The sequence below is a fragment of the Sphaerodactylus townsendi genome, linkage group LG08 (assembly GCF_021028975.2).
Source record: "Sphaerodactylus townsendi isolate TG3544 linkage group LG08, MPM_Stown_v2.3, whole genome shotgun sequence".
Lineage (NCBI taxonomy): Eukaryota > Metazoa > Chordata > Lepidosauria > Squamata > Sphaerodactylidae > Sphaerodactylus > Sphaerodactylus townsendi.
Genome location: NC_059432.1, coordinates 50008892 through 50035130, shown reverse-complemented (window position 1 = coordinate 50035130; position 26239 = coordinate 50008892). Strand labels below are relative to the sequence as shown.

The window sequence follows — 26239 nt, the reverse complement described above, 5'->3', positions numbered from 1 at the left end:
AGTGGAGAAAGAGTGAGGAGGGGCTGAAGTAAATAGTGAACACTATTGTATTAACAGCCTAGAAGGCAGATTTCTGACTAGAATCCTTCCTAGTGTTATATAGAGTGCAAAATTGCCCAAAGAAATAGATGGAATATATATAGAAGACATTGGGAGACCAGAAATGGACTCAAATTCTAATATGGTCACAGAGATATTATAGAGTGACAGAGTTGATTTATATGAAGTAAAAGTCGCATGAGCCAGAAGTTATTGCCTCAAATTGTTTTACTCATTGTAAAGATATCATGGCGTTGTAGATGTTTGAAGATAAGCCCTGGGAGAGACACACAAAGTCACATCTTATTTTTCTGCCTCCCCCCACCCCCACCGGAAAACCTTGTCTGGTGCCTCTTCCCCCTGGCCTGGGAAGCCCTCTTTCTTCCCACTGGGGGCTCACACCGCATGGGGCTGTGCAGAGTGCTCCTTGAATGCTGCGGGCTTGGTCCTTGTTCCTTTTTGTAGCGCCCATTTTTGCCAGCTTCAGGAGCCTCTGATCTTCTGCCACCATTTTAAGAATGTTCCCAGAAGTTTCCTGTGCTTACAGCACATTTGATGGCTGTTTCAATGTAAAAAGTAGATGAATAACATTTATTTTTCCCTCTCTTTTTATTTTAAATAAAATAAAGCTTTGCAAAGCTTTATAGAGTCGATATGAGAATCGCTGCCATTTGGAAGTCTGGTCTACCTCCCATTAACAAGCAATGGATAGCCTTATCCTACACGGAGGGCTGATCTATCCATTACACTCAATCACAGGTAGACCAGCCCTCTGTGAAGGACAGGTCTACCCATTGCTTCTTAATGTAAAGGTAGATCAGCTCTCTGAGCAGCTACAACTTTTAGGTGGTGTTGTAGCTATGAAAATTTCCCATTAAAAAAGAAAAACCGAGACCTGTGCAGGATCACCAAGAAAAACTTTATACATCTACTTTTTACACTGAAATGGCCATCTGATGAGCTACAAGTAGAGGAAACTCTACTTGATGTGAAATAACAATGAGGAGAGCCTTCAACAATATCGTGAGAGTTCTCTGCAGTTTGAAAAGCCAGTTCCTGCTTCATCTGCCATTTTTCCAATGGAAAGGAATTGTCCTGTTTTAAAAAGGCAAGTTTTGCTAATAGTCATTTGAGGCAATATTAAACCTCTTTTATCAAATTACCATGTTTAATAGTGCACAGAATTATGGTTTTGAGGAAGGTTGAACTTAAAAAATGATTCTTAATGCACATAGATATTCAGGACTATTTTCACCTGTAGAAACATACTACTATTACTTCGAATGCACCATGACTGACCGCACTTAGATCTTTTGGTGGAAAAGGGTATAACATACTTGAAGTCTGCAGTATGTTCCTGCCATCCTGTCAACCCGTTAATAATGACGAGGAAATAACAATGGGGAAATTATTAAGACAGATTAGTAATATCTGCTTTAAATCCAACCCAGGTAGTTAGCTGTGCTACATATCCCACATCCAGTGTCTAATTTAAACTGGGCTCTTTCTGTTTGACTTGATAGAGTATCAGGCCGTTTCTGCACGGCCAGGAGGCGCCCCCAAGCCGGCAGGAGTTCTGCCGGCCTGAATTCTGCTCGCATCTGCCGAAAGCGTGCGAGCAGGCGAAAGGGAGGTCGACAGCGGCAGGCTCCGCATGGAGTCAGCCTCTGCGCCCTCCCGCCCACTCACGGTGTCCTCCGCCATTAGCCTGCGGAGGCTTCGCAGCCCCGCCCGCTGCCCGAGCACGCCCCGCAGGCTTACCAGGAGACACCGTGGAGTGGGGCGAGACGGAGACAGCGTCTTCCAGCGGCCTTGCTGCCCGGCAGCCGCGAGGGAAGACTCTCCCTCAACAACAACCCTTTAAAGGGTTGTTGTTTAGGAGGTTGACTTACGCCCCCGCGGGAGGGAAGTTATTTCAGGTCAGCCGCTGCTGCTGCTGCAGCAGCGGCGCTTGGTCGTAGCGCCCGGGGCTTCCTGGAAACGCCCCCAGGCCGTCATTAATGGGCCGTGCAGAAACGGCCTCAGACAACCTTATCCTGGATGGACACTGGGCTGGCTTGCCAATGTTACACAAACAGTGAGCCTTCATACACATTTAAAGAGGGGCTTGATTTGAACAGGATGCCAGTGAGGCAAAATAACTCATCCAGAATAACTTATCCACTTCGTTCAAGGCCTGATTGACGTAGGAGGTTGATAAGACAAAATAGCTGTGACTTTACACAGATCAGTGGTCTTAATTTAAACTGGACTGCAACCCATGTAAACTGGCTATGCATGCACAGCATGTCAACACAACGCCCACTCGGCCGACAGTCTTTGGGATACTAACCACACATAACCATTTTCCACAAATAACATTCGAGTGGCACCACTCATGAGGCTTTCCTAAAACTGCACATTCCCCTCACCAGAATCACACTGAAAGGAGACCTAAATTGGACTACTGCCTGTGCAGAGCACCCAGGCTTACATGCCAGCCCAACACTCGCCAAGAGCTGTGGCATTCTACCCAGCAGTATCCGTACACCAAATCCACTGTGGGTTTAGACCGCGGTAATTCCGCATAGGATTGCTCTTAATCTATTTTTGGGCTACAGGCAAAGCGCAGCGGCCCTGTTCAAAGACGGTCCCGGGAGCACGTGCAAGTTCTTCTGTTCCGCCAACCCTCTGACTTTAACCAAGTCTCTGTCAAAGATGGAAACCAAACTTCTAACTTTGCCAGTGTTTCTCCCTACTTTCTTATCGGATTTGCCGAAGCCGGCCGGCCCCTCCAGCCTGCAGCAGGGCCCTCGTAAATACAGCCCGCAGCCGGCAAGCGTGACTTGAAGCCACCACCCTACAGGAGGAGCGAGGCCGGCAGCTCGTCATAATCCTCCTGCTGATGAACCAAGATGACCTACAAGGCGAAGTGACTCAAGGCGGAGCTATCGGCCCGGCTGCCCAAGGGCGCTGGAAGCACCCAGAAGTTTCCAGCCGGGCAGCTTCCCTGCCTCTCTCCTCCTCCTCCTCCTCCTTTCCCTCCCCCTTCCCCTCCTCTTTGGCGCGGCTATTTCCAGACACTTCCACCCCCTTCTGTGTCCCCTCCCCTCTCCCCACTGAGCGATAAAGGTGCTCGGGCGGCAGGACTGGCAGTCTTAACCCTCCGGTGCATGGCCCGGCTGACGGCGGCGTCCTTCTTTCTGCGCTTCGTAGCTCTCCTTCCTGGTGCGCCCGGCTTCCTTTCCTTGCGCGCAGCATGAGCGCGGCCACACAGTCAGTCGTGCAGCCCGGCGGCGGCGAGCGTGAGCCGCTGCCGCCGGGCTGGGAGGTGAAGATAGACCCGCAGACCGGCTGGCCTTTCTTTGTGGATCATAACAACCGCACCACCACCTGGAACGACCCGCGCCTGCAGGGGGACTACCTGAAGGTACTTGCAAGGAGCGCGGGCTGCACCGCGTCCTGCTTTGCTTCTGCGTCGCGCGGAGAACCGAAGGGAACAGGGCAGCGTCTTGCGCGAGGGGGCTGAGTTGTCGAGTCACGGGCAGGGGGCCCACTGGCCCTTCTCATTCTTCCTTCTCTCTGTCCCCTGTAACGTGGTTGAACTTTAAGGGAGGTCTTGCAGGGAGAAATGGAAGGCTGTTCGTTGAGGGGACTGGCGAAGCTAGGCTTGCCCCTCAAACTTTGCTCGGGATATGACAGTGCTAAAAGGGGGAGCAACAGTTTTGGGCCGGTTTGGGAGGAGGAGCACCTCTCAGGACACGGGAATGCAAGCTCTTTTTACGCTCCAGGCTTGGGCGTGAGGTCACTTAAGCCTCTGGTAGAGGACTGGAGACGTGTTTTACTCAGTGTACGGCATCGGGGCGGAAGCTCTTCTTCCATTAGTTATTGCAACCATAAGGGGAGGGGGTGGCGGTAGAGGGGCTGAAGGGCAGCCCTCATGGCATTCTGCTCCACCCTCAACACCCGACGGCGCCTCTTGAAGGACAGCGGCCGAGCGCTTTCCCGAGGCGCTGTTAGCAATGCGATGGGGCAGTGCCAGGAAAAGCCTGGCCTCCCCCCACCGCTACATGGCAATGCAGTGAGGCTAGGAGCTGGCTTTTGTCTCTGACGCACTGCAGTCCTTTTTTTGTGCGTTAAATCATTTGATACCTCAGCCCTTGCAATGTTTATTTAAAGTTGGTTAAGTCTAACTCAGCCTGGAAAGAGACAAACGTATGGTTTAGCTTGCAGAGTGGTATGCACCTCAAAGCACAAGGCAGTATTCCTTTTACGTGCCTTGCTGATGGCGTTTCCTTTTCTAGTTTGCACATTTAGAAAAAGCATACGGATGCTCTTTTTATAACTTCTCTTTGAAGTCAAGGTTGCATTGATTCTGAGATGGAGAGATTATGTAAAAACAAATGAGTTTCATTTTGTGACTGTTGGCCTGTTTCTTTGTTATGCAATGACAACTTGTCTGAACTCGGAAGTTAATAGCTTAGTGGAAAATTATTGTTGGGTGTTTCTCCTATTCACTTACAGGGATTTTTCTGTGCATGTTTGCTACAAAGAGCAGTGCAAAACATAATGCAGTTGGACAAAGAGTCTACCATTTGGGAGGGGCTGTATTTATAATGTTTAGAAATATAATGTACATATTCGTGAAGAGTAGCTGGGCAGACCGTTTCTCACAAGAAAGCCTGTCTGCTAATGAGAAACAGCACTGGAAGGCATTTGAGTGACTTCGCTAGAGTAGTGCATTTGACTTCCAATCTGAAAGCCCTATAGCTTCAACTGCCAGGAAAAGTTATTCATGTTCTGAAAAGCAGTTTCCAGCTGTTCCTGTTAAAAAATGACCCATTGTTGGTTGTCAGAGAGTTGCGAATCTAGGAGCAGAAGTAAAGCAACAGACATATCTTTATCAAGGATTTAAAATAATTTTTTTCTCTGCCATTTTGTAAATATCAGGGAGGGGGTTCTCTACACACAAAAATATTAGTGCTGAGAGAATATATACAGTACATTCTTTATCCACTTCCAGAGAAGTAAATAAGGAAAACTAGAATTCCACAAGGCACATGGGAGAAATTGCAGTCAATGATAATGAAAGCTATTAGTTTTAGACCTGCTCCCTCTTAGAAAGAACTACCAGAGATGATTTGTATATATAGTATTGTCTTCTAGTGGTGACTGTGAAAGTCTGGTTCTCTAAAGTTCATGGTCTAACTGAAATATGTGAAGAAACCATAGTATGCCCATGTCTTGAATTGATCTATGCCAAAATGCTGGTCTTTATGGATATAGCCTAAGCTTTAATTGTTAGACATATTTTAAACAAAACCTCATTCAAATCCCAATTTTTATACTTCCTTGGTAATCTAACAGTCAATTCTACACAGAGTTACTCCAGTAAGACTGTTTATTTCAGTGGGCTTAGTCAGAAGTTACTCTGTAGCATTTGGTCTACTGAATTATGAAATATTAAGTTACTGCACATTGATATATTAGTCTGTTGGTAAAGTAAACTGTATCGGATTTAGTCCTTCAGTGTGCTGTGTGAGATGTACTTGCTAAAACTTCAAATGATGGTTTGGTTGCAAAGAACGATGAATGAAATTCTTCTTATAGAATAGATGGCCCCTTACGCACACGCAAAATAATGCATTTTCAAACCACTTTCACAACTGTTTGCAAGTGGATTTTGCCATTCCGCACGGCTTCAAAGAGCACTGAAAGCAGTTTGAAAGTGCATTATTCTGCATGTGCGGAATGAGCCGATGTTTCCTGCCTCCCTTTCTGCTACAGTCTCTTGAGCTTGCTACATCTCTGTTGAAGGTTGCAGCACCCTTGGGAATGACATGGGTGGTGGCTGAGGTGGCTGTAACTCAAGTGAGAAATCTATGGAAATTATCCTCTTTCCCACAATGAGCAGAAATTACTGCACTTGAAATACCAACAAGGCCATATCTACTGTTGAATTTCCTGTATTTGGTGCTTTGCCAGTGAACTGGAAATTGGATTAAATGCACCTTCAGAAAGAAGGTATGTTATAGTTTAGATTTTGTCCACCTTCCATGACCCCAACTTCACTTTGGCTGGACACCAGTACAGCTACTGTATTTCATTTTTCTCTATTATAAATTAGGAGTTACGTTGAGTTTCCTTCAACATATATTATTCTAAATATAATGCATGTTAGTTGACATACTGGTCTGTGGAAACAGTATATTCTGCCTTTCCGACCTATCAATCAATGAAATGCAACTGTGTGAAATCTGGTGAAAATGCTTCCATTAGTTACAGCTCTGTGTGACTTTAGTGTGTAGGAACAACTGACTACCTGGATTGACTCTGTTATGTTCCTCAGGCACACACATACACACCCTGGCCATTTTCAGTTGTCACGGTCCAATCCCCTTCAGCTGCGCTTATAAGCGCGATGCTACTCAGGCAGTCTGTAATGCTGTGCACCTGCTGGCTGCCTCAAACCTGCTCCTGTGAACTCCCCCTCAGTGTCAACTCTGGCCAAATACTGGGCTGGTAGGAAAGCACTTTGCCTCTTATCCCTGCATATTCTCCTCCAATACCGTTCATGACCTGCTGGTGATGAGGGAGGTAAGCAGACAAGCCTCTGGCTTTCCACAGCCGGCTCAGAATTGGGGAGCTGAGAGGGTCACTGTGCTGGTTTCTGGTTCAAGTGTGTCTCCATGAGGGCAGCTTTTTCCTGTAATGCTACCTTGGCTGACTCATCAGTAACTATAGGACCTTGGCTGGTCCATGACATTGTCATAAGAAGCGTCTCCACGGCAGCATTGTATATTCCTTGCAGGTTGGCATGGAGACTATCCATGTATTGAGTGTGATCTGCATTACAAACTGCTCCTACACATAATAGCAGCTATGTAATGCCATATGAAAACATTTCAGTGGCCTTCCTGTGGCTGTTAAATGTTTCACTGGATTCTTAGGACATTGGTGTTCTCAGAGCACTGAGTATGTTATGTAGTTGTAATGAAACACACTTAAAGAATCCCTTGCCATACCAGGGTACCACTTCCTGGGAAGACTGGAAAGGGAAACTCCCATCTCTAGAGAAGGATCAAGAAACTTGATTGTTGACTGTACAAAGTGCACAGTCGTATCAACTTGCCAAGCTACCTTTCCTACTGTATCCTAGGGCCCTGTAAAGTAAAATATCTTGGAGGGGGCTGCTGTAATGGAAACAAAACAATCCAGTTTATGTAGAATGAACCAGAGTCTAGTGGCACGTGAAAGTCTAGTAGTGTTTGTTAGTCTTTAAAGTGCCACTGGACAATCGTTTTGTTCTGCTTCTATAGTCTAATATAGCTATCCATCTGTAATTGTCTTTTAGCCATATATAGAGGTTTGTCTGGGTTGTATCCATTATGTGGAATTTTCATTTACATTGATGAAAGTTTACCTTGTATAATGGTTTCTATTCAGAGAATAGCTTGGGCTTCAATCCATCTTGATAATTCTCATAAGTTTAAGTCACTGTTTGTCAACTTCTCCACTTTCACTAAAACTTTTTGCTCATGAAAACCAAATAAAATTTTTAAAAACCCATAGTTCTTAGCAGAAGATAGCAGGAATTCCTACACTCAGTTCATGCAGAACATAGGTTAGCCTCACCTCTCTTCACTTAAATACTCAACTGTGGCTTCATATTTCAGGAGATCAGCATATAGTACAAACTGTCTTTCAAAGAATCTTGTTTACCATTGCAGATGTTCTAATTGAACAACCCCATTATGTTTCTGAGGCATCCAGAGTTTTCTAGAACTTGCTACATACTTCAGGACCACTTTGGTGCCCCCCCCCCCGCCCCAGCAGGATATTTTGTACAAGTATTCTAATTACTAAAAGAGTCCTTTTAGAAATTAATTTCCACATTCATATTTCCACATTGGTTTTATATTCCAATAACCATGTTGGATTGGAAGGGTCCTGTTTATTAAACAACCTTTGACTGTTTAATGTCGAAAAGCATGGGTGATTCATTTCAAATGGAAGTTGCTTTTCATATTTCTGAAACCAACATTTAGGAACCAGAGAGCAGATTTTTCTGTGAATATTTGGGTTTAGTCCTAGGGGGGAGGGACAGTTTTCCCCTCCTACCAGGTTAGGACAATAATTTACACCTTTTTAAAGGAAAAAAAGAATTGCAGAAGTCTTGGAAGATTTTTTTTGGAAAACAATGTTTTGAAAGAAGGAACATTAAATAAAACAAACAAAGTTATGACATTGTATTGTCGAAGGCTTTGGGCTTTGGCTTTAGGAAACAGTGTGTAACAGACTTCCCTCTGTGATACACCTCTGAAGATGCCAACAACAGATGCAGGCATAACGTTAGGAACAAGATCCACCAGAGCACGGCCACACAGCCTGGAAAACCCACCACAACCAAAAGTTATGACATGTTTTTCAGGAAGTTACTTCAAATGTTTCATTTAAAAATGATAAAAGTGGTTGACAGACTAAATAGAAACACTAGATGTAACACTGGGTTATTGGAATCTGGCATCAAATTTACATTAAAGAGGCAAAGTTTGAGAAAGCTGTGCCAGAATGTCACAAACATAAGAATTAGGTTGTTTGCAGTGGGTTAACTTTGATTGGCATTGTGATTCCATGGTTTAAAATAGCAAAGCTAGGAGCAATAAACAGGACACAGATCTTCACTCACAGCTGGGGCCAAAGTAGACTGGGGACAAAGTAGGCAGATGATAAATGGATGAGTAATTAACAGCATTTTTTCCTTCACTGCAAATTTTTCAAAAATCCACCTCATTGCCATGTATATTTACCACATTTTTATCCTACATACGATGGTGTTAATGAAAGTCACCTATAAATGATTGGAGTCTAAAGACAGCTGAGATGTCTGCAGGCTTATTTTCTATATTTAGAACAATTTTAAAGAAAGAAATGACATTTCACTAGGGAACTTTCCTTCTGGAAGTAAAATCAGCCAATGAAAAACATAACCAAGTAATAATTATATATTTTTATACAATTTCACACTTTTTAAGTGGTGGTGGGGTGAGTATATGAGTATGAGTGACAGAGAGAGTAGTGGTTAGTCTGTGGACTAGGATCTGGGAGGCCCATATTTGAATCCTCACCTTGCCTTGGAAGTTCACTGGCTGATCTGGGGCCAGTCAGTCTGTTAGTGCAACCTACCTTATGGAGGAGTTGTTGTTGTTGTTGTTCTGAAGATCAACTGGAGGAAGTTAAAATCCAGTTTTAAGTTCCTTTGAGTCCCTATTGAAAAGGAAAACAGGGTGTAAATAAATAATATATTTGAATTTGCAAAGAAATGAAATTTCTCCCCAAGTTGTTTTTCATTTAACATAACTTGGATTTCTCTCCTTTTCATGTTCATCTGTCTAGTCTCCTTCTTGGGATTTGAATGGTCACTGCCTGCCAATTTGGTTTTATGTTGTTCTTGAGGAGGACTGAATTGTTTGTTTTGAAAATGGGGGTGATGATATGACATGTTCTAGACAAGTGTGCTTTTTGGCTAGATAGAATACTTATGGAAATTGGTAATAGCCAGGATGCTTCTGGCTTCAGGTTATATTTTTTCCTCACACTTCAGTCTTCTCCCAACTTATGCAGTTGTTACCCATTATAACTCTGCAGTTCATTGATTGTCATTTATTTGGCACTACTTCTCCTTTCTGCTTCTGATTCCTACATTTCATTATTTCCAACATAATATTATCTTTAGCATGAGCTATACTCTGTTTCAGAAAATACGTTAGTAGATTGTATATGCCTTCACCTCAGAACAAAGCATGCCAAACTTTCTTTGTTGTACAATTCTCTGCTGGGTTGTAGTGCCTACCAAGCCCTGAATTGTTTGAAAGACTGAAAGTAAAAAATACATTTTGGCATAAATGTTCTTGTATCAAAATACCATATTCAGCAATGCACAAAATAATAGCTTTGAGAAGTCAGTGTGTAAAAATGAATGATCATTCTCATATTTGTTTGGGACTATATTCTAATGCGGAAGCATACAATTTTCTCAAACATGGCATCCCAGCTAACATCTTTATGTGAAACATACTATAGTAGCAACTGCCTCTTAACTCTCTTCCTTCAAGTATTTTATGAGGGCCGCAACCCATGCTTGGAAACCCACTTGACTAGGGTTGTATTCAAGGATTACTTCTGGTTATTTCTTTTCATGGTTGACATGGGAAGATATTTGTTACAACTCAGCTAACATCATGATCATAGATCCATTGCTCTGCCTTTGAGCCATGCAGTAAAAACAAATAGCTTGCCACAGCATGTGTATCTTCCTCATTTCTTGTAAGAAGATGCTCTTTGTAGGGTTTGTTTTAAGGAGCATTATTTAAATTTTTGCCTTTGGGGTGAAGCAATGACACAAACCCTTTTTTATACTGCATGTATTTCATCAGCTTCTAATGGAATCTTTGAGTCAAGGCAAACAGGGTGAATGCCCTCACTTGTCTCTTCAAAGCCAGGCATTGCAAGGAGTGAGGACCCATCTTAGTGTGCTGGCAAAGGATTGAGTTTTGATTATTTTAAATGGTGTTGAGGAGGAGGCAGGATAGAATATCTTTGATTCTGGTTTTGGAAACCATCACAAAGCATGAACTAAAATTTCAGCACTGATTAAGATAGCAAAAGCAGACTGCTACATAAATAATTTGCATGATGAGCCATTGAGATAATGAAATATCATGAACTAAAATGATTTATGAATCAGCTTGACTTAATTGAAATACACTTGGCAATGAATCCAGTACTGGGTGTACATAAGTATGGTAGCCATGACATGTTAGGGCTCAGGAGACCAGAACTGTCACTGTCACATTATTCAAATAAAATGGGATGTTGAGGGTGGGACTTTTTAGTGATTCGGTCATATGGGGTATTTGATCTAGAAGGTGGAGCTGTGGAATTTCTGCTTGGCACTTGAGGGCCCACTGGGATCCATTGTGTTCCCCATGTTGTTTAACATCTACAGGAAACCACTTATACAAATCATTAGGAGATCTGGTGCGAGGATGTGCAAATATGTGGATTGTCTCAGACACCCTTTGGGCTTTTCTCTTCCCTGAGATTCAACTTGTGCCTTCTTTACTGTCCTTTAGGTGCCAAGTCCAAGCCATTTCTTTATAACCAGGCTTTGAATAGAAGAGTTATCCAACTGTTTAGCTGTTTTTATTGTTTGCTTTTAGCCTATGCTGGTTTATTGATATTATATTCATGGTCTTTCTTTCTTTCTTTCTTTCTTTCTTTCTTTCTTTCTTTCTTTCTTTCTTTCTTTCTTTCTTTCTTTCTTTCTTTCTTTCTTTCTTTCTTTCTTTCTTTCTTTCTTTCTTTCTTTCTTTCTTTCTTTCTTTCTTTCTCAGTTTTGTCTTCCTTAGCAGGATCCCCTTTTTTAGTATTGATGTCAATATTTTATGTTATCCTAGTTTTGTGATTATGTTGTTCTGTTTTTTGTCTTATGAGTAGTCTTGAGTAGGTCTCCAGGGAGGCAGCATATACATTTTCTAAACAAATCATTATAAATAAATATTTTTACCTATTTATTAGATCCATTTGCTTACACAACCTAAAGGCAGGCCAGAAAAATTGTATGTCTACAGATTGAGATAGGGTTTAGGGGAAATACAGATAGAGGCTCGTGGGGTATTCGAATGAAAAAGTGCAGAAGTCCTATCTAAATCATCAGCTTCTTTTATTTATCTTTTCACTCAATAGCCTATGCAGTTGTATTCATCCTATCCTTGTCAGTAATCTCTGCATTAAGCATTATACTTAGTAAAGCATAACAATTATCAATAAGTCAAGCAAACAAAAGCAAAAAAGAAAGAAAGAATACTGTATAGTGCATTATGCTTGCATACTTCAGACTTCTACACATTATACTTGTGTAAAGCAACATACTTATTGTGCTCCTGTACCCTTACGAACTGATTCAAAGCCTGGGTCATAGTTTCAAGAGACAGAAATATGCACGAGCAGAAACTGTATTAAGAACAGTGTAACAGAACTTCAACAAAGCAAAACAAAATCTGAAGATCTGCAGCAATTAGATCTTGCTTTGACAGAGTCAGCTCTGGTCCTCTACCTCACTCATATAATTTCATATTCAGAATCGTAACACTGTTCCAGCCTTCTTGTATATTTCAAGACATGGTTAACTCATTTGAGTGTTTGCCTGTATAAGGAATTGGGAAAGCAAAGCAAGGGCATTTTGCACATGCATAACCAACAGAAATAACTTTTATTTCTGCTTGCTCAATGTGCCATGAGACAATTGTGGTATCTAATATAAGGGTGACCATGCAGATGTGTAAATGGTTTTTTTTGTCTTCTGCTTTCTTATTTGTGGGTTCAGAATGTGGCTGACAGATTTCTTTCCAATTCCATACTCCTTGGGAAGTCACACATAGGATACACTGCTGGGATATTTTTCTTTTCCTGTTGCACAATTTGTTCTGGCTCCACCTTTGTTTATTTTACCAATAACCGCACAATAGCAACCATATTCTGTTTAACAAGATGAGTCCTGTAATTCCCATCTAGCAAGTCTTTTGGCATTCTCTGTTTTTCTAGCATATAATCCCTCTTCTTTGCAGTTAATCTGACCGGCCAGGCACTATTGAGGGGAGGCTAGGCTCCCTTCATAAGTGACTTGCTGGCAAAATAGTCCCCTCTTTCATCTTAGGAAAGATTTCTTGTGTGTATTGTTCTGCCTCTAGTTAGGGGCAACAGGAGAGAGAAAATAAAAGGAAAAAGGAAATTTCTCATTCAGTCTTCTGCACTCTTCCTCCTAGACTGTCAAAAATGGGTGGAATAATGGAGAAGTGTGTGGATAGTTCTTCTTGGTACACTTTTATGTCTGTCTCTCATTTTACTTTTCTGTGCCTTTATTATAGTTTGGAAGGGCAAATGTGCGTGGGGGAGTTTGTTGTTTCTGGCAGGCAAATAAAAAATGGGGGAAGACACAAAGAGTACAGGATAAAACTTCTGTTCCAAACGTCAAGATGTGCAACCTTTGTGCTTGTTCTCTTTGGGCCCCTCCTTACTGTAGGATTCGACCTTAGTTCGAACACCCTAGCTACAAAATGCCCTTCTCCTCTGAGTGTGAACACCAGACTGATTGCATATAAACCATTGGGTTGGCTGTTTCATGCATTTTAATTATTTTTAATTTGTAAGTACTGGCCCTGTTTTTGTATTCTTATTGTGATTCTTAGGTTTTAGGGAATTTTTAAGGAGGTTCTGCACTTGTACAAAGATCTAGTCTGTAAATAATTTTACTTCTGTCACCCTGCCAATAAGGTAAAGCTGAAGGAAAGCTGCATGGAACGGGGATCTTGAATTTATTATAGACTTGGTGTTGGAGAAAACTACTATCAAATTACAGCCAACCCATAGGGGTTTCAGGGCAAGGAGAAGTGATTTGCCATTGCCTGCCTCTGGGTAGCAATCCTGCACAGATGTTCATGGTCTACAGTTCCAATTGGCCATGCTGGTGGGGTTGATGGGAATTGTAGTCCATGAACATTTGGAGCACTATAAGTTGGCCACCCCTGCCATAGAGTGACTATCTATGATGGGGTTTGTACTTCTAAAAAAATGTTCACACTCAGAGGAGAAGGGCATTTTGTAGCTAGGGTGTTTCTCACAGCTGCTCAGGGAGGAACAACTAAAACTTTCCACTTCCTGACTTCCAGGTAGGAACTCGTGACTTCCCCTTATTCCTGCCTTGAAAAGGGAGAGCAGCTGAGATAAGCTCTCTAAAGCTGCTGTTCTACATTTCCCCTCTATTTTTCTCCTGCACCTTGCCTAACAATCTTAGCTCACTGCTTTAATAGCTACAGTCCTTCTCAGCCTTGTCTAATGCCTAACCTCCTTTGCTCTCTTTCCACGCCTTCTCTCTTCCTCATCCCTCACACATGCTAATGGAGGAACTGCAGAGCAGCAGAGATCAAACTGAGACAATTATCTCTCCAACAAGGGTGCAGATGTGGGTCTGCTGTCCTCCTTTCATCAGGGTACTTCTGCAACTCAAAGCAGCTCAGACAACATCAAGGGAGGAGAGGAAAGAGCATTAGAGCCTCAGACCACCAAAATGAAAGATGCTGAACATCACAAGAATAGACGCAAAAAGGATTCCTTTTACAAAAAGACCCCTTAATGGCTGCCAGTTTGGCCTAATGTTAATGATGTAAGGCCTTATCCCTGGCAAGGGATTACTTGAAGCAAACATTGATGCTGAAGAAAACTCAAGGGGTAATGTACTTTCATTGAAGTTCTCACTCCAAGAACCTTTATGATTTCCACAGATCTAACGGAAGCAAACCTACATACCCCGATCTGCATGGGCCACTGCAGGTTTATCAGATTTTCCAATCAATATCAGCATTTCTAGTTCAGAGCCCTTCCTTTTGTACTGACTTCGGCTCCTTGGATGCTTTCCAAGGTTCTGGTGACACTAGTAGCTCTTGCCCAAAGGTAGGGCATTCAAGTTCATCCATACTTGACCAATATCCTGATTTGTTCATCAACCAAGGAAAAAGCCCTCAAGGACACCTGTTCTGATCATACAGGTGTTGGGAAAATAACAATTATCTCTTGAACAGAGACAAAAGCACAGACTACAGCTTTTAAGGATAATCAAAGATACCCAAACAAACATGCAATTTCTTCCAAAGGAAAAACCCAACAAGTTATCAGGTTTGGCAAGAACATCTCCAAAGCCAAGTCAGAGAAGTTAATGCCCCTGACTTGATTACAGGTACTTATGATTCCATGCATAGCTTTGATCCCTTGGGCTCATCTGCTCTCCAGACCTCTTCAGTGGTTCTTTCAACCACATCAGCCATCAATCACACACAAAAAGGACCAAGATGCTATAACTAATAACCTCAGCCAGACAGTGCATGATCTGGTGAATCCATCCCAGCCATCTTACTTGGGAACAATCTTATATTCAGAAGAATTCAAAACAGATTTTCACAGATGCCTGCCTGATCAGTTGGGGAACATCAATCAATCCAGTGCTTCTGGATAGAGAAAGAAAAGAGACTGACCATCAGTGTCCTAGAACTCTGAGGTATCAGGATGGCACTTCTATACTTCCAGTCCTCAGTCGTGGACCAGGAAGTCATTGTCAGGATTGACAACTTACCAACCAAGGCCACATCAACAAACAAGAGGAATCTAGGCTGTCCACATCAGGAAACAAAGAACATTCTGTTATGGACATCTACAATTAATATCCATAGAGCATATCCAGGGATCCCTCAACACTCAAGCAGACTGGCTTAACTGACAAACCACAGACAAAAATCAGTGGTCTATTAAAGCAGAGACCTTCCAACTGACCACAAACAGAGTCAGTGTTCTGAGGATGTATCTTTTCGTCTCAGCCACCAGTAATCAAGTACCATGATTCTTCTTCAGATACCATCATCCACAGACAGAGCAAGTGGATGCCCTAACATCCCTGTTACCACAGGGACTGTTGTATGCATTTCCACCTCTACAGGCTATCACAAAGGCACTGAGAAAGGTAATCCAGAAATATGTCCAGGTTATATTGTGGTTCCAAAATGGCCTTGCAGACCCCGGTTCCCATTTCTAGTGGAGCTTATATTGCAAGAGCCCTGGCATATTCTTGTGAGCCAGGACGTATTACAGTAAGATTTGATCATGGCTCTTGAAAGGAATGGGTTGCTAGAACTTGGGTACATCCCAGAAATGGCTAAAACTCTCATGGCCTCCAGGAAGCTGTCCGCCCAACATATATACAACTCTTCCTGGAAGTCTTCACGAGATGATGTCAACTCAAGAAAGCTGACCCATTCAACCTGGGGCTGGGACAACTGTTAGCCTTCCTCAAGAATGGGGTCTAGTAACATCTGCAAGTTTCAACACTACATTGTCAGGCAGTGGCCATAGTAACCATACTTCCACAGGTAGCAGGAGTTCCTTTGATCCTTATGTCATCTTGGTCTGAAGAGTGAAGAAATGGCGGACGTGATAAGACTCTGAATTGCTGCAGAAATAAGAAAGACAAGAATAAGACTTGAAAGCAATACTGACACATTTGGAAAGTATGGAAAAGGAAAATCTGGATTAATCTTTTTCCTCTGCAACTTTATTTTGGATACTGTTGATCTAATCCTCCTCTTGTTATGACAGCATTGTTTAACCTGTTCTTATTACTGTCCTAAGTTCATTATTTTTTTCTTCCTGTCCGGCTTACTAGCTTGGAAACTATTTAAATGGAGCTGCGAGTTCCCACCTGGGAGACAGGAAGTGGAAAGTTTTAGTCCTGCCTCCCTAAGCAGCCAGTGGAAAACATCCGAACTACAAGATGACGTTTGGAGATGTTTGGCATTTTTAGATATGTGCAATCAGCAGACCTGCAAAGACTTGTAAGGGCATCTCATTTTGCCTTCCCTACTATTTCCTTTCCCTGAAAGCCTTCCAGCTTCCTGTGGCTCATACACCAGCCAGCCTACTGTTATCTACTGTAATATTTTCAGCTTTTCCTCCCCCTGGCAGTCTCTTCCTAGAAAAACTGACTGAATGATAAAGTGCCAGCTGCTGAGTTGGAGCCACCAGGGGCAGTTGCATGGTGAATAATCTGGGAGGTCCAAAAGAGCCTTCCGTCAAAGGCCAAAATGGCCCTAGAAGGGGCCCTCCCCTCCCTCCATCACATTTTCTTGACAGATGCCAAAGGTTGACCAGTGGTTATACCATGGTTGCCTGGCAACACCAACAATAGGCTCTGAGGGTATATTCATTTTTTTAAGGTACAGGGACTGTTTATATTGTCTGGGGTTTTTAAACTCCCAGTATTTTTTTTTAATTACAGATTTTTCTAAAAACCTCAGAATTTTTTCAGGCTTATATGCAGATTTGATGTCAGTTTATGAGTCCTGTCTTTGTATTTAAATATCCACAGATTTGGCCATATTGAGAACTAAATATTGATGATAGTCTGAATTGTTGATTTTGTTTGAAATATATTGCACTTTGTTGAATTGATCATTTAGAATATTTTCTTGAGGGCAAATATTTATTTAGTGTTGACAAAAATGTAGAATCCTTAGCCTTTTCATGTTTATGTTTTAAATTATGTGTGCCTAGGCTTTCTGGTTGTAGAGACATTTTGAAAATATGGGCAGTGTCTGCTAAACACAGACCAGAAAGGGACTGTGAAGGTTTCCCAGTAGTCAAGGGTGTGACTTTTATCCCACACTCTTAATTCTCCAGTACATTCTGTTCCACTTACTCCATTTTGTTCATTACTCCAATCACTTGGCAAACATTCCAGACTTTGTATTTTGATTAAATTAGAAAAAAATTAAGCCTAGATAAGTCTATTAAATATACACAAGTGTTATAGCTGAATTTATCATCTCTGTTCAAGATTTTTATAAAATGTAGAGGAACTAGATTTCAGTCCCAGGTTCTTAAATTCTGAGCAGCTGTTAAGAATAATGCATTAACAAAAGTACAAGTTCTTGCTGTTCTTCCAGGGTGATGTGAGCACTTCCCTTATAAATTCTTTTTTCTGTGTTTAAACACTTCACACTGGGTGGAACTTTGACAGAGGAGTTCATCTCTGTCTTGGTTGCTTATTGATGTGGTTGTGTTATGTTTTCAGTGGGTTTTGCTTGCAATGTTCACATAGTGGGGGAACCCCTCATTGTTAGTAGAACATATAAGTGGCATTACTCATTTGAAAGCTAAAGTAAGAGAGAGTTCACAAGATTCAATGGTGGAGAAAGTTTTTCCACGTACTATTTCATTTTCTGATTAGGGAGGATAAAAATTGATCAAAGAAAATCAATCTTCACTTTTTAATCCCACCATCACCACCTGAGAACAATTTTATGTGTATCTGCAACTGATTTAAAGTGAAATCTGAATGTAATACAATCTGTATTTGAATTTAAACATTGTAAAGGGGGTACTGTAGGGATGCCATCTGAATTATCTTCTGAATATATTAGGATATTAACTAAGCTTTTTGTCAGCATAATTCAGTAAAAATCTTACATTGTCCATTTGGGGGATAGCAGGCTGATGGCAGGGATAAGTGGTCAGTGTGTTCAGGTTGACTGGTTTCATCTTTGCCTGTCCCAGGAGTGGAGGTAATTGGGGACAACACACTGAATCATGATTGGAAAGTGCCAGTGTTGTTGTTATGGACTCTGGCACAATTGCTATGCTCTCTGGACCAGACCTGATTATCATCATGTGAGAGGCAAGTCCCACTAACCTCAGGGTTTGGCAGCAGTGGTTCTCAGATCACACTCCAAAAATCATATTCCAGATTCCAAAAATACAATCAAAGGCAAAGTCAGAAAGCAGTTCAAGGTTAGGTTATTAATTCCAAAAGGCAGAGTCAAAAGCAGTCCACAGATCAGGTAACAAAAATGGCTACAAAACAGGTCTGACAACTAGTGGGGTAGTCTGCAAAACTGCAGACAAATTGATCCCATGCTGGCTGCAGCCTCATATAAGGAGTTTCTCTACAGGTGCCATTGGTTCGCACTGTTAGGTTCTTCCCTGCAAGATAACTCTGCTCCTCAACTCATGAGGAGTACTGGGTCCCAGATTCTATGATGATTTATTGGTCTCTTCCACCATATCCTTAGCAGAGGAGAGGTTGTGGGCTGTCAGGCATACACCCCTATACCTGGTCCTTGCCTCAGCCCTAGCCTTTCACCTCCTTTGCTCCTGGGGTGCTTTAGGAAACCATGGCAGGTGTGGTTGTGAGCAGGTCCATGATGGGGTCCCAAGCCTGAGGCCCCTGCTGGCTCAGAGGATGGTATCAGTGCTGGCTCTGGGTCACTTGAGGAAGACCCTGAGACCTCAACCTCAAAGGGTCTACCCTTTGGGAAGAAGGAGAGTAACCAGAATTTCCAGCAGTTGTGGAGGCTTTTCATGAGTATCTTATGAGAGTGTGGATTCTTAGAGTCCTTTTCTTTTTCAAAAGTTGCATCAGAATCTATTCTTTTCAAAAGTTGCATCAGAATCTATTTTTCACTGTCTACATGTACTTCACGTGAACATTGAATTAAATAGATAGTCTTGCTGTAATGTATAATTAACTTATGCTGTGGATTCCTGGAAACCACTTGGTTCATTAAAAGTTGCGGGCATCAGAATCTAGTTTCTGGGGTTTTTCCACTTTGATCTGAAATGCATGCACTGTATATGAATGTCAGACTAGACAGATACCCCTGCTAGTGTATTATTATGCAGATGGGAGTATAATTATCATAAAAACATTATTCTATATTAATGAAAGTGATTTTAGAATCAGATTCTTATGCTCCTGGTAGAATCAGTTATATTGGTTTCCATCCTTTTTATCAAATGTGACCAAACTTTGTGGAAATTAATTTAGTTTTCTGCCCTACTTTGAAACAAATATTTTTAGAGATTTTTTTATGGCAGATGTACTATCTAGTTGAGCACTAGTTTTGTCTGTTTATTATTTATTTACTATTTAATTAAGATATTTATATCCTGTTCTTGCCATTAAAAACATCTCCAAAGGAGCATGCAGTTTGTTAAAACAATAAAATACATAAATATATACCAAAATTTAAGGAAATTTTGAATGTGGTAGAACAAGTATATGACTTGCTGAGCGAGAGGTTTCAAAGTCTTGGTTTCTCAGTTACACGGAGGAGTGTGAAAGGTACCTGTTTCACTGACTGTTATCAACATACTGCTAAACAGGTTTGAGAAGGATTGAGAACCATTTTGCTTTAAATCATACAGATAATTGGGACAGATCCTCATTTTAAAATACAGGTCTGCCACCGTCATATGTCGTCTGGCCCTTACTGAATGATATTTATTCTGTGAGTGACAGCAGTGCTTGTCATTTGATCTCATTTGGAGATTCATCTAGAATGTAGTCCCAAAATAGAAAGGCTGCTGCAGGAAGAACTTCATTAGAAGAGTTATTGGTGGGTAGGTGGGGAAAAAGACCTCTTGTACAAAGTTTCATTTCCATCCTGTGCCATTCTAGTATTCTCTTACAAATATGCTGAAGCATGGGAACCATTATCTGCTATTGTTATCTGAGGATTTGTTCTCAAAGAAAACCTGAAGTTTGGCTTTCTCTGTGACATTTTAATAAGGCAGTGCTAGTGATCAGAATATTTGTGAATATTCTGTGAAATCGCAACACAGGAGCTAATTCTGCAATGGCTCACATACAATTTATTTAGGACTAGGTACTCTGAAGCTTAAAGTGTAGGTGCTCCTGTCCTCCTTTACAATCTCAATTAAGAGGTTTTGGACAGATAAACATGGCATAGATACAGATTAAAAAATGGGTCCAGTATATAATATTATGTACTTTGCTTGTGTTTACATAAGTCTTGATGACATATTATCCTCCCTGATTTATGCTATTCAGGTTTTTAGGATGGCACTCAGGGACACCTGCAATGACATAGAGTACTGTATCTGTCACCTAGTGCTGGGATATCCATCCCTTGTTCTGGACTGGGTGTTGAGGAACTCTTAATATTGTCTAGAAGCACTATGGAAAGGTCTTCTTTTCCCCTAGGTAAAGAGGAGGGCAGGTGGTCCAGTTCCTGTGGTTTGGGTCTACAATTTCCCCCATCATCTCTGCCTTTTTCATGCTAGAATTTGCACTGGGTGGGGCTCTCCTGCTGTACACTGCTTGTCTTGTATAGCATGCTGCGGCAGTTGTTGCATCACAGCCTTTTGCATTCACCGCATAATTTCCTGGAATTGATAGGATTAGGCTGCAAGTTGCACATATGTGTCAATTTGTTATTTATTATAATCCATTGCCCAGTTAAATAAGCCAGCTGTGAAGTAACAGACAGTCATTGTGACAGACTGTAAAGTATGTTTTGTTTTTATACACAGCCAAATTTATTTCTATTCTTTACCTGCATGTAACTGTATTAGCAGTTCAGAGGAGTTCTGGCAAGAATACATGATTTTTTGAGTTGGCATTCTTTACTAGCAGCATATTCTGGACTATACAGATCCTAACTTCTAAACTTGCACAATGTGTTCTGTTCTCTTGTTTAGGAAAGCCAGTCATCCGCAAATGGCCCATCTCGAAACAGTCCAAACCAGTCCCAAATCACACAAGGGAATATTATATATCCAAAGCTTCGCCCTGGTTACATCCCCATTCCAGTCATCCATGAAGGTGCAGAGAACAGGCATCAGTATTCCTACTATCCTGGGCACCAGCCTGACATGCAGCGTGTCAAGGCGGACACCATTCCGACAACAATGCGGGCTCCATCACCTCTGAGAGGAAGTTTTGCCCGTCCACAGTCTCCTGCTCGGGGACTTGCAGAAGCTGCCCAAGTAGATAAACAAGGCGGACAGACAACAGCAGCTGCACCAGCCCAAGTACCCTCCCCTCATGGATCTGAGGTAAGATGATGGCTTTACTGTATATATATTTTGCACCAGAATCTTTACATGGCTTAAGAGATCCCCTTCCCCCAAAAAATGTGTGTATATGTTTGTGATTTGTGAGTTGAAATATTGTTCTCCCATCTATTCAAGGTCTGTAATTTTCTTGACTGATCCAAATATGTTAACTTAAAATACATAAGAAAACACAGTGTTTCCATCCATTCTTTCAAGGGAGAAGCAGAAGATTTTTTTCGAATACCTTGGAAACACTAAATGTGCTGCCATGATGATAAAACAGATTTATGCAGTTTATTTGGTATTATTGCAGCATAATTCAAATTCAGTAATATCAATTATGGGTTGAAAGGAATACCAGTTTTATCTTCCTGTGAAGTTACGTCTGTGGTTTAGGACCCAAACGATAACATGAAATTGAGTTATAGCTGCAGCATAATTGTCTTCTCCAGTAGTTTCAAAATATTATTTATGTTAATTACTGCATATTTATCTAAAGGCAAATTACATGGTATAAATCAAATACAATCAACAGGATGGGACATTCAATTAAACAGAGTTTGAGTATGGAAATCTGAAAACAAGCAGATATCTAAAACAGCTGAAACAAAAATGAAACAAAGTGAACACATTTAAACATGACACATTGAATGGTGTATAAGAAACTACATAGTTAGAGCATATTTACAGCGATAAGCAGTATATAGTAGTATAGACCACATTTATATGCCCTTCAAGTGTATTCTGAGATGGTAGCTAACTAATATATTGAGGCAGTGTTATGTAATGGTTAGAATGCTAGATTAGGCTGTGGGCAGTCTGGGTCCAAATCTCCATTTGGACATGAAATTTGTTAGAACAGAATTGTTGAGAATGACTATAACAGTTGCCTTCTGCTTTTTATACAAGTTGGAATAGACAAAATCCTCATATGCTTCATGGATTGTTCTTTCTACAAACTAAATTATGTTGAATATAATGCCAAAATGTTTTATTTTATCTTAACTCATATGCCTGTTGATGTAACAGCACAATCATAAAGTGAAGAGTTTTGTGCTGAAATGGGCATGTCCAGTGCCTTCAGGATCCTGTGTGTGTGGGGCAGGTTGTATGTAGTCCTTAGGCTGTTGTATGTGCTTCATATACCAATGCTCTGTAATGTGTATATCTCCAAAGAAATTAAATCAATGGAGTCAGATAGCAGACAGTTTTCATTAATAAAGTTGCTCAATTATTTTTAGCCTTATATTCAATATATATATGAGCAACAGGCAACATCAGACTTACATCCAGAATAATATATAGCCAATAGGCAAACAAACAGAAAGCTAGCTATTGCACTGTTACATAAACTTCATCAGTATTTGCTAGCAAAAATGCCAGAACAGTTTCTGATGCGGAGAATGTAAAGCCCCCTTGCTTGCTCATACATATTGAATACAAGACTGAGTGTGACAAACACCTTATTTATGTTAACATATGCGCTATACAGAATGTTGTCTGTTTCCTATAATTATTAAAACAAGTTTGATTGGTCAAAATAGCACATTTATGTTGATTTAAGCATTTTAGCATATTGGTATAAGATGTTTCTTTAGTATTTATGTATATTAATTGTTGTAAATTATTAGATATTAAGCCTTAACATGGAGTTCCCTGTTATTGTATGTACGATTTTTTTTAGCATAATTGGTGTGCCAAGGCAGCAGAATTCTTTCACATAGATCTGATTAAGCAACTCGTCCAGTAGCCTCCATGGCTACTATCTTGACATCAATAAGTCAATCACTATTGCACTTCTCCAGGCTGCTGGAGAAACTATGATAGGATAGTCAGCCATTTACTAACCCTGCTTTAAATATTTTATGGGTCTTTTTTGAAAATAAAACAGAAAGCATCAAAATGAACATTAATAACAAATCTTGTTCTCCTCCAGCAGCCTCCATCACCTGCATCTCCTGAATCATCAACTATTTCTTCACCGACCTCAGCCAGGCCCAGCTCAGGAAGTCATCAGCTCCCTCGTGGATATATTCCTATCCCTGTGATCCATGAGGAAAATCCAAGACAACCATCACAAGTCTATCATCAGGCACAGAAGACCCACTACCCAGCTCAGCAGAGTGATTACCATGCTCACTCACCAGTGTACCATCAAATTCAGGGTGATGACCGGGATCAGAGGCCACAAAGGGCACAGTCACCATTCAAGGTGTCACAAAGAGGTTCAACAAGTCGTGAAAGCTCACCAGCCAGAATCCAGCCCCAACCTCCCATTAGAATACAGACTGTCAAACCTCAGGTGTGTATGATGAATATAGATTCCAGTAAATTGCTCCTTCGTTTTCATTTGCAGTTACTCTGCAAAATTTTATATTAGTCATGTAGACTTATCCAAAAAATTTTTTTGCTGAAAACCTTAATCCATTAATTGGCAAAATTAATCAGGTAGTCACTGCACAATATTGTTAAAAAATTGCAACTCAGTTTTTAAAAAACTTAATCCTCTGGGCTTCCCACAAAGAAGTAAACTGTTTCTTCCGCATATTTTACTCTTTGCAGCTCTTCATGGTAACAGGAAAGGTCTAGAAATAATAGTACAGATAATATTCCCCATCTACTTTCCATCAGTTGAAGAAACCTCCAGGGGATTTTCTGATAAAGCCATATAATTGGGTTAATTTACTTTTTCTAACGCAATTCACTTCAGCCTGCTCCATCACTAGACTTTTGAACTCTGTAGCATCTGATGCACTAATTCCCTTTTTGTACTTTCTCATACCTTTTCCCCATTCTTCATACTTCTAAAATTACCTTATTTTCTCTTTTTTTTCTTTTAAATTTCCCTTCGTATTTTTTCATAATTTTTAATGTCTGTGGTCCATACAAGCTTCTTCTCAGAGCTTTGGGCTATGAGGTAACTACTAAAAATTGCAATGATGGACATAAACCCTTAGATAGGCAATACCTGAGAAAACTGAAATCTTGTTTTCTGTGGCTGCATTTATCACTAACCAGTATACCATGCCTTTCCACCAGGCTGCTCAGCAACAAATGCCAACTCCAGGATCACCACCAAGCCTACCGCCTGAGATCAAGCTGGATAACAAGGCAGGCTCACCTGGAACAGAGGCTCCTGCTTCCTACATCCCCATTCAAGTGGTTCGTACTGATGCTGATACAAAGGCACCTCCCCAGAAACCACCTTCCCCAGCAGAGAATGTTGATAAAAAGATTCCTTGCCCTGTTAAAGCTGTTCCTTTAGAAGAAAGGCATATCCCACAAGAATCCGAAGCACAGAAACCTTCAGAGGCAGAAGAACTTCCCAAGCACCCAGGAGTTTTGAAAGTTGAAGCTATTCTGAATAATGTGCAGTCACTGGAACAGGCAGTTAATTCCTTTGAGGGTAAGAAAAATGACAAAAAGTACCTGATGATAGAAGAGTATTTGACCAAAGAGTTGCTTGCCTTAGACTCTGTTGATCCTGAGGGTCGTGCAGATGTTCGGCAGGCCAGAAGAGACGGTGTAAGAAAAGTCCAGAATATACTGGAAAGACTTGAACAGAAAGCAGAAGATGTCCCAGAGTCTGTACAAGTGGATGGGTCATCTTTGCCTGAAAACCATCTACGGGAAAAAATGGATATTGATTCTGTGGTGGAAAACACTGCTAAGGATGTAAATAACAAGAATGCCAAAGAGCAGATTAAAATGGAAATACATCATCCTGAGTCTAAGGAAAAAGTAGTTACCAGTCTTGCCAAAGAAACAAATACATCTGAAAATGTGACTGAACCATAGCCACAAGTGAACATTAAAGTCCTCAGACTCTTAAAGTGTGTGTTAAGTGATTTTTAACTTGCATGCATTACAGGCGGCTTTGCACCAATTGGTTTTTAATAAACATAGCAGCTTGGGACACTGTAAACATTCAAGTGGGGTAGATAAGGGGAGGTCATAAGAAATGTATTTATCCTATATTCTGTACACTGCTCAGTTGTAAAATGGATGTTTCCAAATAAAAAATGTATTGGGTTAACACTGGCAAATTCAATCGTTACCCAGCCACATCAGGGAAAAAAAACAGATTTCTCTTTACTTTCCCATTAAAATTTCATTAGTCACTTTAAGTAATGACACTTGAAAAGTATGTTTAAAATCATAGGGGTATTTATATGTGTTCAGAATTTCAGTGCTATATTTTAAATGGGGGAAAAATAAAACAATACTGTAGAAACCTGGTGAACCTGTGTGGTTTATAAAATGACGAGCAACTGCATTTACAGTCCGTTAATCAAAAAGCAAAAACTACATAATACTTTTATTTTGGAGCAGCCAAACAACAAATGTTTATGTTGGATCCAGACTAAATTAGCAATTTATACTGATTTTCCCTTTCCCGCTGCAGGTCCCCCTCCTTCATGTTGCTTCTTAAGGCTTCCTATCCATTTTGTGGACATCAGTGAGCTGCCTTAGAAGGGGGAAAGTCATCATGCAATGCATAAAGGGGAATGGATACACAAATACTATGTAAACAATGCAAAATTGGATACTAATTGCAATTTTGCATTGTTTACTTAGAAGGGGGAAAGGCAAGAAAATACTGTTCCATTGATGTAGGTCCGAAGTCATAGTATGTAAGGTATTTCAGGGTGTGACTAGAACCAGGTTATACTCATGGCCTTCTGGAAAGGTGCAGCAAAAATAGACACCATCCATATGAAAACCCAGAGCCCAGCAAATGTCAAATGTCTCTGTGACA

At 41.0% G+C, this 26239-nt stretch overlaps 1 protein-coding gene across 2 annotated transcripts; it reads left to right on the top strand.

Annotated features, from left to right (window-relative positions):
• Positions 1–3096: 3096 nt before the first annotated feature.
• BAG3 (BAG cochaperone 3) lies at positions 3097–25714 on the top strand. 2 transcript variants are annotated; one of them, XM_048505301.1, is made up of 4 exons: positions 3097–3448; positions 21124–21480; positions 23420–23782; positions 24520–25714. In XM_048505301.1, the coding sequence occupies exons 1-4, from the start codon at positions 3278–3280 to the stop codon at positions 25276–25278; spliced, it is 1650 nt and encodes a 549-aa protein (XP_048361258.1). In that variant the 5' UTR covers positions 3097–3277; the 3' UTR covers positions 25279–25714. The 2 variants fall into 2 exon arrangements, with proteins under 2 accessions (XP_048361258.1, XP_048361257.1); XM_048505300.1 differs by having other exon boundaries at positions 3100–3448; positions 23417–23782.
• The last annotated feature ends 525 nt before the right edge of the window (positions 25715–26239 follow it).